This window comes from Epinephelus lanceolatus, chromosome 12, assembly GCF_041903045.1.
Source record: "Epinephelus lanceolatus isolate andai-2023 chromosome 12, ASM4190304v1, whole genome shotgun sequence".
Lineage (NCBI taxonomy): Eukaryota > Metazoa > Chordata > Actinopteri > Perciformes > Serranidae > Epinephelus > Epinephelus lanceolatus.
Window position 1 is genome coordinate 32,625,214 of NC_135745.1, and position 16,046 is coordinate 32,641,259.

General features: G+C 42.2%; 1 protein-coding gene across 3 annotated transcripts; it reads right to left on the minus strand.

The window, feature by feature from the left end:
• Positions 1–39: 39 nt before the first annotated feature.
• pask (PAS domain containing serine/threonine kinase) lies at positions 40–16,033 on the minus strand. Of its 3 annotated transcripts, none has more exons than XM_033649852.2 (21): positions 15,708–16,033; positions 15,354–15,575; positions 12,850–13,079; positions 12,573–12,743; positions 12,290–12,424; positions 11,947–12,081; positions 11,508–11,745; positions 11,005–11,186; positions 10,786–10,915; positions 9,592–9,763; positions 7,676–7,908; positions 7,289–7,418; positions 5,920–6,494; positions 5,679–5,821; positions 5,404–5,571; positions 5,154–5,279; positions 3,581–3,715; positions 3,295–3,494; positions 2,786–2,919; positions 2,532–2,681; positions 40–1,340 (listed from the first exon to the last, which is right to left on the minus strand). In XM_033649852.2, the coding sequence occupies exons 2-21, from the start codon at positions 15,550–15,552 to the stop codon at positions 1,159–1,161; spliced, it is 3,768 nt and encodes a 1,255-aa protein (XP_033505743.2). In that variant the 5' UTR covers positions 15,553–15,575; positions 15,708–16,033; the 3' UTR covers positions 40–1,158. The 3 variants fall into 3 exon arrangements, with proteins under 3 accessions (XP_033505743.2, XP_033505742.2, XP_033505741.2); XM_033649851.2 differs by having other exon boundaries at positions 41–1,343; positions 15,354–15,569; XM_033649850.2 differs by having other exon boundaries at positions 41–1,343.
• Between the last annotated feature and the right edge of the window lie 13 nt (positions 16,034–16,046).

The following is a 16,046-nucleotide window of genomic DNA, read 5'->3' on the forward strand; positions in this document are numbered from 1 at the left end:
TAAAGTTAGAAAAAAAAATCAACACTCAAAGGTTCCTCTCAAACCTTTATTAAGATACTGAGTCCCTTTTTTGGACTTAACTGATTTGCTACTAGAACCCCTTGATAAAGAGGTACCTATAAATGTTGCATGACAGCAGTCTCTTTCTACATTTGTATGAGGGATTAATACCATTATTTGGTGAAGTTCCGGTAACGTCCCTCCTTTACCTGAATGTATCTTGTAACCTGTGATGCCATGGATGGGTGGGCAGGGTGGTAGGGATGGAATCAGAGAAGGAATGGTTGAACTGATGTCAAATACACATTTTGTATCTTAGCTGTGGGATAAAAACTTTGAAAATCAATAAAACGAATTTACAAAAAGAAAAAAAAAGAAGTGTTTAGTGTCAGAAATCTGCAGGTGGAATCATTCAGGCCAAACAGCAGCTGCCTCATTGCCTCACCATGTTAGAAACAGCAATGTGAAACTTTTTTATTGTACTGCCATTTAATGATTTACCATGTTTACTGCCTGCATTAAGAATACAAAATTTAAATACATTTACAATGTTTGCATGACAAACAATAAACTGTCTACAGTTCTGATCAACAGGCTATTCCTTGATCGTATAAAAAGCAACATTTGTAGTAAAATATTTATTAATCTATGAGAATAAATAGATAAAATATTGTAAATATACTTACAATGTTTAATTAAAAGACACAAGATTAAAATCATGAACATAAAATTGACATTTGTTTAACAGAAGCTGGATAATTAAAACTATTTCCTTCTATCAAACTAAGATCTTGGTTGTGAGGCTGTGGTCACTTGTGGATTTTGGTGGCAAAGCTGTATCACTGTGAGCCATCGCTATGATTTTAAGGCGTGAAAGAATAAATACAATAAGATTACATAAAAGGAAAAAGAAATGCTACATCATCATATTTAAAATCTCATGTTTTGCTTTCTGAAATCACAAAAATGTCGAACAAGCACATTTTGACTGACAGCAGCTTGATAATGGTGTTCATCCCACCTGGTATCAAACTGTTCATACTTCATAAAAGCAAAAGGTCCATCTGTCTCTGAAGGACGAACACCTACACAGTAGTGTTTGATTGGACGGAGAAAATCTTCCCTTTTCTTGGGCTCCACCTCCTTTAAATTCAGCTTTTATTCCTCATGGAGATACTTCTGAAGCTCTGTTTCCAGGGCCACCATTGACAACCTGTCCTCCTCATCTTCCTCCTCCTCCTCCTCCTCATCATCATCAGGAAGAGTCTCATCATGTTGATCCGGGAACAAGCTTTGCCTGATGTACACTTGTGGGCTGGACTCCTGGTGCTGTGGTGAGCCTGCTACAAGAAGAGAAGGTCCTGAGTAGATGAGCTGCCACTAACTTTAATTTGCACAGCTGAGACTGCAGATTATACAGATGGTAACTTATGCAGTGCCACTTCTCCACTACATGAAAGTTTAACCATGTGAGTTTTTGAAAGACAGGGACTGGGGGGATTCAAACTAGGCTAGTTAGGGGAATGACTTAGTGTATCTGTCATGCGTTGAATTCATGAAGACAACTGTTTTTCCCACATGCCTCTACAGTGAACAAAGAATCCCAAAACTGAGACAATTCTTATGCAAGTTAAAGTGTTCAATGTTTAACAACAGTAAACTTATATGAAAACATCAGTTTACAATCCCTCACACAACTTGTCTAATCCAAGTTCAATTTATCCCTCCGTATGCTCAGTACGTCCAAAACAGACAGCACTGGTGTTTTAAAGGGTTAGTTTGGACACAGCAAAGTCACCAACATTTCCAGGAACTTTTATTACCAGGAATTTATTTACTTGGGTAAAAGAATTCCTGGTAATCTGTGTGGTTTGCGTTTCCACCTCACCTCCAAGTTCTGGAAAATTTAGCGTGATAACGTAGATGATTTGGCGTGTGTCCTGTATTTGACTCTGCCAGCTTGTTTACTGGTAACATAGTGCTGGTGTAGAGAGTTGGGTCTGTTTGCCTCAGCCAGCAGCTAAGTTTGAAAGTATTTTAAGGTAAGTGTTAAACTAAGTGAGTTTACATGCAGACAGCTGCCATTTGAGCTTATTAGTAACAATTTGTTATCAGCTGAATTAGCGTGCTGTCCTTGTGTAAGACATAACGTTGGTGGATGAGAGACTGTGGACGGGGCATATTGAATACCGCTGTCTACATGTTTACATGTTCATGCTTGCTGAACACATGTATTGATAAAGTATTGGCTTCTTACTCGAAGTACTGAGCATACAACTGGATAAATGAGACTTGGATTATACTGCATGTGTTGTGTGAGAGTTTGTAAACTGATGTTTTGTGATGTTTGCTGTTGTTAAATGTGGACACCTTTTATTTAATTCTGCAAGACTTTTCTCCACGTATCGATCCTTCATTCACCAGAGCTAAGTGGGAAAACATTTTCTTCACAAATTCAACTTAACACAGGGTGAGTAACTGACACATAAGTGGTCATTTGGGAGATGAAGTATTCCTTTAAAGGTACTCACAGTTGCTCTGAGTTGCAGGGACCACCTCTGTCCAGCTGTACTCTGCCAGGGAAATGGGCTGGCTGATCCAGGACTGCAGCAGCAGCTGGTCCAGAGTCATTCTCTGGGCTGGATCAGGGTGCAGCAGCCCACGTAAGACACCATGCAGATCTGAGAGTGTACATGGTGAAATGTCAACACTGAGTTGGAAAATATGTTTTTGGAAACTGTGAAAGTGAATCAGTGAAAGTTATTTGCAGTCACCAGTAGCATACCTGGAGTGAGGGGGAATGGAGGCTTCAGTCTGGCATCCAGGATCTCCTCAACACCACAGAAGGGGTTCTCACTAAACAGCAGAGTGTAGAGCAACACACCAAGAGACCACATCTCCAGCTCTGGACCCTCATAGCTACAACAGAACCCAACAAAGAGACAAACTATAATTACAACAGGCTAATTTGGCAACAACATGGCAGCACATTATTTATCAGTTAATTTAGTGCCTGTGTACGGCTGCAGAACTTTACGATCAGTATATCCTTGACGCTACATATAGTTTAACTATACATCGTAAAGGTTAATGGGTCATAAAAGTGATACAGGACTGGAAAACAGTGCTCTGACCTAGATTTAGCTTTAATGCTTTGAGTGAGCTGAGTAATCAGGACAGTCATTCCCCCTTTAAAATAAACCTTCTATAAAAACAAGACCAATATGAAATTTCCTATTTGCTAAGTGAAAAGGAACAAATACCAGTTGTCGTTCTCAGGTATTATGTACATACGGATTTCCCTGAAGCACCTCTGGGGAGCAGTACTCCAGCGTGCCACAGAAATTGTAAAAGAGCTTCCTGGGAGCCATCATGGCAGCAGAGCCGAAGTCTATCAGGCGAATGTGGAAACACTTGTCGATGATGATGTTCTCATCTTTTATGTCCCTGTGAAGGATGTTCTTAGTCCTCAGATAGAAGACAGCGGTGACCAGCTGGGAAGAGACGGAACCTCCAGTTTAGACAAGAATAAATACACACTTCACATTTCAGAGCCTGTTTTCTTGTCTTATGTGCATACCTGTCTGAAGATGTAGCTGGCCAGGGGCTCATCCAGCCTCGGCTGCATGTCTATGAACTCAAAAAGGTCCAAACCATCTCCATGTTTCTCCATCACCATCTGGAAGTAGGTCCCATTCTCAAACACCTCCAGCACCTAGTGGCACATATATATACATGATGAGCAAAATAATTTAACATAATATAATGAAAGAAAGTTTTTACAACCTTGTGTCTTAAAAGGGACAGTTCACCCCTGTTTTAAAAAACAAATATTTTTCCTCTTACCTGTAGTGCTGTTTATCAGTCTTGATTGTTTTGGTATGAGTTGCTGAGTGTTGGAGATGGCTGTAGAATATAATGGAACTAGATGGCACTCAGCTTGTGATGCTAAAAGCACCAAAAACAAAATATGTTTAATAAACTCAACACCGTCTCTTTCCAGAAATCACGACCCAGCTACCCAAGATAATCCACAGACCTTGTTGTGAGTAGTTTCATGTAGGAACTATTTTCTTTGTACTGAACTACACCCGTCAACTGTATCGCTAGCTAACGTTACAGGTCAGAGGAGAACGCCAAACCATTTTTCCTAGAATGGTGAAGACATGACCCACCCAACTCTCCCTGACTGGCTGGTTCTTGCTGCCTTGGTTGATGGCTTCGTCAGGTATAGCTATGGAGTGTGTTTGCTTAGGGTAAAGGCCTTTGCACGCTGAGTCAGTTTTTTAAATCTGTCATCCAAAAAAAAATGGTTAGGCACAGAAACCTTGCACACTGATTCTGATGCATTTTATTGTTGTATTTGTTGTGAAAATTCACAATACATGACAAAATTAAGACACATTTCCTCCTTTGCTTTTCTCCACTGGAGTTACATATCTGGCTGTCATCACTCCCTCCCTGTCTTTCATTTGTCCCTCCCTCTATGTCTCCCACATTCTCTGTGCAGTCCACATCCTCCTCCTTGTCATCATCACCCCCTGAATTTTACTATCTGACCCATTGAAAGTGAGCTGTCTGAGTTATGAAATTATTCTGTGCCCCTGTTTCTCTGTCTTTTTTTTCCACTGACTCTTGGTCAAACGTCTCTGAAGGATCTGATTGATGTGAAAAACAGAAAATCGAACTTGTTCCGAAAATTTTAATGATGGACGAAAGTTTCAGACTCAGTGTGCAAAGGCCTTTAGAATGTCAGGGTCAGCCAGTTAGAGGCAGAGTATGGCGGGTGAAACCTTCGCCATTCAAGGAAAAAAAGGGTGAGGAGGGGGCCGGCCATTTATGTTTACAGCTTGCTCTGTCACAAGCACAAGCCTCCTGTCCATGAGGAGGTGCGCACTTCCTTCTGCACGGTGATACAGTTGACAGGTGTAGTTTGGTAGAAAGAAAATAGTTCCTACATGAGTTTTTCAAATTGATGTTTTTGGTGCTTTGAGCACCACAAGCCGAGTGACATCTAGTTCCATTATATTCAAGAGAAGGCAGACATCTCTACAGCTGATCTCTCCAACACTTGGCAACTCACACCAAAACAATCTAGATTGATAACAGCACTACAGGTAAGAGGAAAAATATGGTATTGACAACCCAGTTACCTTGACTATGTTGTGGTGCTGTACTCGTGTCAGTATGGCAATCTCCTGGCTGACCCGTCCCAGCATGGGATCATCTACCCAGCAGTCGCTCACTATCCTGGACTTGTTAATGAACTTCACGATCACCTGCAAATTTAAAAAAAAACAAACAGTTAAAGAGGTCACATAGTCGCAACAATCTTATCAAACTGCTACATGTTGTATGAACATGAATAAGACATGTTTCTAGATTAATGAAAATGTTTCTTACTTCTACTCCATCACAGCGCCGTATCGCCTTCCAGACAAAACCAAAGGCTCCTTTACCCACAGCTTTAACAGGCTGGTACTCTTCATCAAACTGCCCGTCACAGGCTCGAGACTGCTCCAAGTCCATGGTGGAGCGTAATGCCTCCCCATGACTGGCCTCACTAATCCTCTGAAGGAGGACAGCAATTAAGAATAATGAGTTGAGCACAGATCACTTTTCATACTTTGATAAATAAATACAGTGTGTCATCCTAACTCATCTGTATTGCCACTGACCTCTCCTAGACTGACTCCTGATTGGTTTTGAAGTGATCGATCTGTTTGCAACAGTGACCCCTGCTGGCCAGGCCTACTCATCCACACACAGATCATGGAGCTTCCATCAGGGAGGGTAGTCCTGCACACATCGCACCGCACATCTGGAGAGACAATAAGGAACTGGTTAACGTCTTTTTGCTTTATGTAACACAATACGTAGATGAGGGGGAAACAGATTAACAGTGGTAGTCGTACTAACCTACTCTCGTGCCATCTCTGTGGTATGCACTTCCTTCATATCGCCCCTCCTGTATCTGTGTAGTGTCTGAGGACAGGTTGTACCCATTCACCTTCTGTTTCTTTGGTGTAGATGTGGCAGGAGTGTCCGTCACTGACTGAATCCCACCGTTCATTTGCACGCAGAACTCTTCGCTCTTTTCTTTGTGGATTGAAGAGAGAGCTGCCCACTGATCCTGTTCTCCCTGATCGTTTTCTACTTGCTCTTCACTTAAGCCGTTTCTGACCTGTAGACCAACAGGCTCTGCTTCCTGGTCAGACTCCACCAAGTACGGGGAGGGTGTGCGCAGGAGCTCGGCTGTGCTGCAGGACGTCATGGAGTGCTGGTTATCATCCTCGTGTCCTCTGCCGCTGAGAAGCTCTACACTACCACTCAGATCTAGTTCGGCCAGCGCCCGGGTCACCAGATCGCCATTGCTGTTAAGGTCCAGAAAACAGCTGGCTGAGTCCAATATGTGTGCTGAGGGGGAGTCTACTGCCTGGCCTGGGTCAAAACCACCATGGCCGGCAAATTTTTCACAGAAGCCAGAGGAAGATCTGTGAAATTGAGTTATAATCAACCAATGATTAGAAATGAGTAAACAGTAAAGAAATCCAGACGGTATTATTTTATCAAAAAGACGTAATAAAAACACAATAATTTCTGAAGAACGCAGCTTTCTTTCCAGTCTAACCATGACTGACTGCTGAAGATTTTTATTTCAGTGGTTACTTGCTTATAATTGATGCCAACTGACCAGTTAAAAGTTATTCAGTTTAAATAGATGCTATGGAATTTTCCCCCAGATTTAAATTTTTCAATGTAAAATATCTTTCAGCTTTGATTACTGACATAACAGATGAACTGTCTTAAAAATTAGATATCAGACTGGGTGATTTTTGACATTTAATTGGGTGACATTCAATTCTCCACATTTTCAGCACGAAATACAAGTGGCTTTAAACTTGCCCTCTTGTATCTAGAGACGTGAGCTTTTAGTCACACACTTAAGATTTTAATATTAACAAAATGTCCGACAAATATTGTTAAAATGTTTGATATGTTATTTAATAAAATGTCCGACAAATATTGTTAAAATGTTTGAAATGTTATTTAATAAAATGTCTGACAAATATTTATAAAATGTCCAAAAAATTACTAATAAAAATATTGAAAAAATGTGATTAAAAGCTCACATCTCTCGATGCGAGAGGGTGTCCGACTTAGGTCTTTTAAAAGTCTTCTCAAAGTCTTCTAGTACACAAGTTTAAAGCCAATTGTGTATTCTCATGCTGAAAATGTAGAGAATTAAATGCTTCTTTAGACAAAGAAGTGAAATCTCTATCCTCACCTGCTCTCCAGTGAGATGACCTCAAAGCTGGAGTCTTGGAGCACAGCGGCACATGAGCGATGATTGTTGCCTGTATCAGGAGAAGTACCAAGCAACCTACCACCAGTTTGTCCATTCAGAGTGGGAGTGTCTACAGAGGTGAAAAACAAAAACACTCAATACAGTTTCTCAAAGACTGCTCTTTTAATGCTTTCTAAAATCTAATACAATATAAAATCTTTACATAGCATGTTGTGCAGAATGGTCTGTTAAATCTTCATCTGAGGTAAAAGTTTCAGTACCCATTCCAATATGAGCTGCAGTTTAGTCTCAGGGTTGAAAGGATGAACTACAGATAAATAACTATAAACAGAACACTAAAGCTTCAACAGTTTAGCTGCATCCTACCTGGGATAATCTTGATGTCAGATTGATTATTTTCCTGAACTCTACTGCCGAGCTGCTGTTCTTGGTTACACTGTGGTGGTTCGGTGGAAACCAGGCAGTAGGTCTCTTCTTCTGGAGGTTCCACCCAGGCAAATGTCTTGAGGAGCGCCTGAGTGCTATCAACGCAGTCTAGCTGGGTAACGCAGAGACCAACCTGGGCTGCCTGCTCCATCAGCTCTGTAGTGTCATCAGCCCTAGACACAAGAAAGGCTGGATTTTAATCCAAGTACTGTTATGCTAACCAGCATCTAAAAGAATGTAATAATAATACTATAAAATCAAAATACGAGTAAAGAAATCTGACACTAGATATTTTGTGAATCTTTTTTGGGATCAGACGTGCACATACAGAATCAGTGTTTAAACCTCTGGCAGATGTTGCTTATAATCACAATCACCATCAGCTTCATGGGCCAAGTATGTGTGTACATACAAGAAATTTGACTCCAAACAAAGCTGGACAAAGTAAACACAAACACTAGAGTACTGTAAACATTTGACTACTTCGCACGGATATTAGAGAAACAACAAAAACACAATGAAGTGTGTAAAACAGCACAAAATGGTACTGGAATAAATACAGAATGATAGATGTAACAGGTTGCTTTATACGCGAGGTAGATGGAGTACACAGCATGCTGGGGTTATTTCTGAAAGATATTGACATGTTTACAGTTTGTATTTAAACTACAAAAACATCATTTTATGTAATATATAACCAGTATAGATTTCTGACTCTCAAGACTCGCTCAAGATTTCTTTCTCCTTATCTTAGCTATTGTGAATGTCACATTTAATCACTTCCTCATTAAAATTCATTGAATATAGGACTTTTGGCAAGTGTAACTGTAAAGGAGCCAATACGAAGCTGCGGGAGGTTTTTTAGGCTGACAGTGTTTTCCCAAGGCACTCAAGTCGATTTGTGTTCTTGTCTGTTTAGCTGCAATAAAAGCTCAAGGCTATTAAAACTTTGTAGTTTAGTCAATATTATGATAGAGAAGGTTATAAACCAATGATTAATGTATGTGCTACATAACTGTTTGAGGACCTTAATTATGTACAAGTCACTGGAATGCAAGGGCAATTTTATGAACACTGTGGGACATTAATTAATCTTGGTAGTGACGTAAATGAGTGCTTAAAAAACATGTATAACACAACAGCAATACCAGAGTAATATGTCTGTCACAACTCTTGGTGCCTCTCAAACCGCTCCCTGACTAAAACCTGAGTAAATCCCTTGATACTGCTGATGAAGATATCTTTTTGACCAAGCATGCTGTGACATTATTTGTCCAACAGATGGCAAAAGAGCAGAGCATAAATATACTGTAAATCCAAATGTGAATCTTCATCTTCCAGCAGCACACTCAGTTTAATTTGATCTGCTTCTATTGTTTGCTTGAACTGAACCAACATTAGTGGAACCATTATGATTCCCAGTTGCATCGACGAAACAATTACGATCCATAATAAAGGTTTAAGAATGAGCAGGAAAAACATACAAAGACAAACAGTGCTAAGCTGCAACTTAAAGAGTGTTTTAGTGTCTCTGCTGGCTGGTTATATACACAGAGAGGCCATCAGGCTCGACCACACAGTTGTTGTGTTTTCGTTCTTCCAGGCACATTAAATATACATGCAGTCTGCTGCTTTTAGGTCCCAGGATACTGCAGCTTTTGTCCGGTCCATCACTTAAGAAAAATGCAAAGATCTGGTCCGCTATTCATGCTTATGTCTGCTGGTGTGTTATTTTCTGTGCAGGTTTCACAAGGTCATATTCAAGAAGTTTATAATCCTTTGGTAATATGAAGTCATTGAGCTCTGGAGTAAAACACGTTCCGATGGCTCCAGACAACAAGGACATGCACACTTACATAACTACTCTTGTGGAGGTCACAGCAGGGGGAGACAGGGTAGACAAAGCGCTGCCCTGTTTGTCCAGCCTGGTGCTAGTTCCAGTGAAGATCCTGCCTCGGCCTGTGGAGGTTCTTCCCAGGACAGCCTGATGCACCATGGCCATATCGCCTGCCACCACTGAGGAAGGGTCTAAGGAGTGGGAGCCAAAGGGAAAAGATTAAGTCACACAGTGAGGACAAATAGTGCTGTTTGACAAGACAAAATAAAAACTGACACTGTGCTACCTCACCCCACAGTTCAAAAACCTCTAGTTAGGGTTGGGTATCAAACTCAGAACTTTTAAGGGTACAGACCAAATTCCGTCAGTACTACTGAGTACTGATTCAGGTTAAATCATCGGTGCCAAATATCACTACCTGAGAGTGCTTTTGCGTGACAATGCCAGGTTTAGACAAGACGTGGAAGTGCCACAAGGTGCCCCGAAGCCTGGAACCCAGCCACTGAGCTCTGAGGCTGCCAACAGAGCTCTGCGGAGCTGCCAGGATCAACTTCAGATAGGCTGCGGAAGTGTCCCAAAGCCAGGAAGCCTGCTACAGAGCTTCGTGGCGTCTCCGTCAGCTCTCCAGTGAGCCAAAACTATCGATGTAGTGCCAATCTGCTGCAATAGTTTTGGCGTCTAGTCTATTTTCTTTTCTATATTATTTCAGTAATAGTCTAGCACAGTTCCCAACTGGTCCAGCTATGGGGTCCAGATTTCTCCTTAGTGATTCATGCAAGGTCCACACAGTTGAATACATTAAGTGTCACACTTGCATGTGGACATGATGTCGTCGAGCTAGTTTGCTGTCTCTGTCAAGTAGCTGTCCATTAGTCACTCATTTCACAGCAGAAAACAGCACTTCAAAATACTGTAAATTCACTGTACTTCAAAATAATGTGTGTTTTTTTTTTTAAACTTGACACAATCACAAGTCACTTGTAGTCCATTCAAAATGGACCCGCGATCCACTTTTAGAACGCGACCCACTAGTTGAGAACCACTGGTCCAGCAGACACACAAACACACAAAAAAGCACCGTTTGTTTCCGGTACAGAATTTCAGGCACCAACGTCGGATGTGAACGGTATCAAACCCTACCATTGGTCTAGACTAATCACTGCAAGTGAGTTGTGGAAAAAGGTGCCATTTTGTACACATCACAAATACTCACCATACTTCCCTGATACTTTGGATGAGGCTGTACTTTTATTAGCCTCTGCTGGAGAATCACAGAAGGGGCCAGCCTTTCCGTCTGAGTCACACATCCATCCATAAAAACCAGGGATCAGAAAAGTGACACTCTGTTGATGACAAAGCGGCAGAGACAGAAGTGTGAGTTGGCACGGTCGTCAATCCAAATGGCTGCGTTCAGCTGGTCGTGTTGGCTAACCTTTCTCAGCAGCTCGTCCTTGTCGTAGCCAAACAGACTGAGAGCCAGGTGGTTGTGGATGCTGTAGATTGAGCCGTCAGGGTGGAGCAGCAGGAGACCACTCAGAGGAGCAAACGCCCAAACTGTTCCCGAGTACTCAAGAGCAGGGCTGGGGGAGAGGACAACGCTGTCCACCTTCACTTCTGTATGAGTCAAGACAGACGTTGAAGATTCACAGTTAGTTACTAGATTACAGTATATGAAAGATAACTTTTTTAGGGCACACAGCTTTACACTGTAGTGGTGTGTTTCATTATCTTGTCTAGCTTCTGTATATTTTTCTTATTATAAGAGGCTGAAGAGTGCAGCCTTTACTGGAGGATGTTTAAAGTGCTTGGGTGGCATAATATTAACACTGGATAATGCACCAGTCTCTCCAGAATAATATTAGGTGTTTTTTAATCCCCCTCTGACCTAGCATTAGGTCTCAGCCTTGTCTTTAAAAAAACAACTTAACACCTTACCGGAGGACAGTTCTTCAGAGTTTAAGCCTTCTGACTTGCACACAGAGAAGGTGAGCCGAGAGCACGGCTGATTGTCCTGTCCATCTGGTCTTTCACAACTGTCTGCTGGGCAGGTGTAACTGGTCTCATTGTTTTGGTGTTGGGGCCTCCCACACACCACTGCCCCCTGAAGTTTGACACACAGGGGGACTGATGCACCCCCTCTGCTCTTACCACACACTCTCTGAACCCTCAGCATCTGAAAGAAGGAGGGAAAGTCAAAGATGACGGACTTACAGAAACACCTGGACTTAAAACGATGCAGGATATCATTTGTTTCCTCTCTCTGTTTCTGAACTGTCTATGAAGCACATTTGTAAACATAAACTAAAAAACAAAGCTTATGAGAGGGAGCTTTCCTAAGCTGAGTGGGACAGTTTTGGCTCTAAAGTGTGCTTACTTTTGGCAACGCATTACTGTGCAGGGGGATTTGTAAAGAGGGGATTAGCTCCTTCACAGACAGCCCTTTTAACTCGTCAGGATGGTGGTATCCATGAAGATGGGCAAACGACAAGTCACAGGTTAGGATGCTGCCCTAGAAATGACATCAAAAGTGGGAAAAAGAATTGCTTTAGTGGGATGGAAAATGGTAATGTTTACCCAGTAGCATGTAATTGAGGATAGGAAAGAATACGGTAATACCATTGCGATGTGAAAACATTTTTAGAGAGGAAAGCTGGGCGACTTATATTGCAAACAAAAAAAATCACACTGCTGAGGTTGCTAAATAATGAAGTACTTACATCTTGTGAAAAGGTCAGAAAGGCTGATACCCTTTCCACATTTTCCATCATGACACGCCAGTGCTCTTCATTCTGTGACTGTCTGTGCGTACACACTGACACCGGCAGCTCTCCAGATAACGTCACAACATCCACCTACAGAAAAAGTGGCATGCTTAACAAACATAACACACTCTTAAATATACACAGACACATGTTTACAACATTTGTGGGTTTTTGCGAAAACTTTAAAAGAATTCAAGGTATTCAAAGCAAAGCATTTTTTGGTCGTCATATTTCATACCACTTTTCCAGACACTGCCGCAACAGTTCCATCCTCTAGCAGAAAATCTTCTTCCATCGCCTCTTCCAGGACCTGACTGGTTTTCTTCAACATGCAGGACAGCTTTTTTCCGATCAGTTCTTTGGTGGTGCACTCAAACAGTTTGCAGGCCTGTTCATTTGCTGACAGAATCTGAAAAATAGAGATAAAACACATTTACAGTGTGTGCTCTAATTGTAGTACTGTTTCAGCAAATCTGCCCAGCCACCGCGGCTCATATTAAATGCACACACAATACCTCTCTGGTTTTATGGTCGATAGTAAGAATAACTTTGTTTGGGTTGAAGGCAGATGGAGATCTCGGGAGGCCAAAATCTCCGGAGATCAGCTGACTGAACAAGCTTTCTTCCGTCTCTGACATGGTGAATGGGTGTGGCAGAGAGACGGCAGAAACTTGGGAGCCAGGATGTAAGCAAGAGATCTGAAGGTTTCTCTCTGCGACAGAAGTGCAAACATCCAAACTTTTGCCTGTAAACAAAAAATTCAGAAACAGATTTAAAAAAATCCTCTTACCATCAACCTCACAATTAGGGCTGCAACTAACAATTATTTTTTTCACCAATCAGTCAAAACATTAAAACCACTGACAGGTGAAGTGAACATTGATAATCTTGTTGCAATGCAATGTTCTGCTGGGAGACTTTAGGTCCTGGCATTCATGTGGATGACACTTGACACACTCAGACACTACAAACCAAGTACACTCCTCATGGCAACGACACTCCCTGCAGCAGGACAATGCTCCATGCCACAGTGCAAAAACTGCTCAGAAATGGTCCAAGGAATTTGACAGAGAACTTGAGGCATCAACCTGATCCCCAGATCCCAATCTCGTTGAGCATCTCTGGGAGGTGTCGGTATCCTACCTTGCAACCTACAGAACTCAAAGGACTGGGGAGTGCCATTGCCATGAGGAGGGGAGGGGTACTTGGTCTTAAGCAGTGTTTGGGAGGGTGGTGCGTGTGAAATGGCGTCCACATGAATACCAGGACCAAATGTTTCCCAGCAGAACATTGCATTGTAACACTCTGATCGATGTTATTTATTTCACCTGTAAGTGGTTTTAATGTTTTGGCTCCTGTATGGCCCAAGGTTACCTCTTTAAAGAGCTTGTTTTGTCTTAAAGCCATTAACATCAAAACTTGATTTGTTTAAAAGATTATCAGTTATCAAAACTGTTGTGGATTAGCCACCAAGTTCTGAAAGCCTACACAGATGCTGGGAGAGGGATATCGGGGAAGAGATAACTAGTGGAATATGGGGGAAAATTATTGGCTTGCGGTTCAAGTATCAAGAGAAATGCAGACACACCTGGTTAATTATAAAATTATCAATGGGATTTATTGGACCTCAAGTAAAATGGCACAATTGATGTGACACCACTTGTGGCACCCTCTTACATATCTTGTACTCATGCCCCACGATAGCTCTTCTGTGGTCTAAGATTATTGTCTTCATCAATACAGTGATGTCCTCTACACTCGTACAGACACCAGTGCTTTGTCTGTTAGGTGTGATGCTGAAAGGAAGTGGGCGTAACACTCTGTAAATCTCATGGTGCAGGATAGCACTAGGATAGTGCTGCGACACTGGAAAACTTATGGAGATATATCAGTGAAGGAGTGGTTCAACGAAATTGCTAAAATCTCCTCCTATGAAAGACTGTGTTAGAAGCTAATAGATAGGCAAGACATCTATATGAAAATATGGGGCCCTTATACGACTGTAACCTAACGTACTGATGAGCAACACCCTTTCTTATAATGTGAGGTGTTAACTAGTGTACATAATATGATGTACAATTTGATATTGTACCATTTAGAATGAGTATCATGTACATATATATTTTTGTATATACACACGCATCCACATATTTATGTATACACCGATCAGCCAAAACATTACAACCACTGGCGGGTGAAGTGAATAACATTGATCATCTTGTTACAGTGGAATGTTCTGCTGGGAAACCTTGGGTCCTGGCATTCATGTGGATGTTACTTGACACACTCCACCCACCCAAACACAGTGGCAGACAAAATAAACCCTTTCAAGTCAACACTTGTCGATGGAAGTGGTCCCCCAGCAAAACAATGCACCATACCACATCACAAAAACTGCTCAGGCATGACCCGAGGACTGTGACAGAAAGCTCAAGGCATCGACCTGGCCTCCAAACACCCCAGATCACCATCTGATTGGGACCCGATCCATGGCGGGTCCTCCTTGGACTGGACTTGGCTCTGACCTGTTAAGGCATGGACAGAGGACCTCTTGAGGGTGTCCTTTGGTGGCTGGCATCAGGGCATTACCATCAGATCTTTTGAGTCCTGTGGGTTGTGAGGTGGGGTAACAGCACGTCCTATAAATGTTCGATCAGATCAGGATCCAGGGAATATGGCAAACAGGTTAACGCCTTGAGCTCTTTGCCCTGTTCCTCAGGTAATTCCTGAGCAGTGTTTGTGGCGGGGTGTGGCACACTGTCCTGCTAGGGGCCCGTGCTACTGAGGAGTGCTGTTGCCATGAGGGGTAGTATATGGTCTGCACTGGTGTTTAGGCAGGGGGAGCGTGTCAGGTGGCAACCACATGAAGATGTTTTTTTTTTTATTGTTGTTGTTGTTGTTTGTATGGAAAATCAATAAAAAATGCAAAATTGCAAAAGAAAAACAAATGTTGAGGATTAATTTGGTGGTTACTAATTTCAGCTTTAATCACAATTTCAACCACACCAGTGCCACTCACCTCTCCAGGCACCAGGGTAACGACGCTGCTGCAGTGCAAACAGGTTCCTCTTGTACATCGGTCTCTGGGTACACGGGTAGGACTTATTCAGGTCAAAGTCATCCTCCAGGAAGTCACAGGAGAGGTCGGGCACCGCACAAATAGTGTCCCCTTTACCTCTGCTGCTTTGGCTCAGCCCAAAACGAGTCGACAGCGACATTGCTGTTGGTTATCCAGCTGAGACTGACCCATACAGAGGTAGTTAATGGATTGTAGCAATGTAACAGGTTAGCTAACAGAGAAAACGTTTTATTGATAACATGTGAGTTGTTTATTAGCATCTCATATGAAGATTAAATCCGAAACAACACTCACCCCAGGTTGTAGACAGAAACCGTGTGGCTTACGAGGGCACAGCAGTCTCAGTTGACGCCTGTTGACAAGGTAACGTTACCTCCCCTGCGCTATCTAGCTAACTAGCCATCTGCTAACGTTACTCCCACTACAAACAAAACGATACCGTGGTGTGTTTGCTTCCTAAATTGCCGGGTGCCGCTTCTTTGTCAACGACTTTAATCCGAGTTGACGTTGCCGTAGGGTTATGGCAACTTTAAAACCATTCCAGCGGGTTAGTTATGGGGAAAAGACGATTTAATTGCTAGTTTCACTTAGCGGTAGTTTTTGTAAACCGCGGGCTTCGAGCGCTAGCCGAGT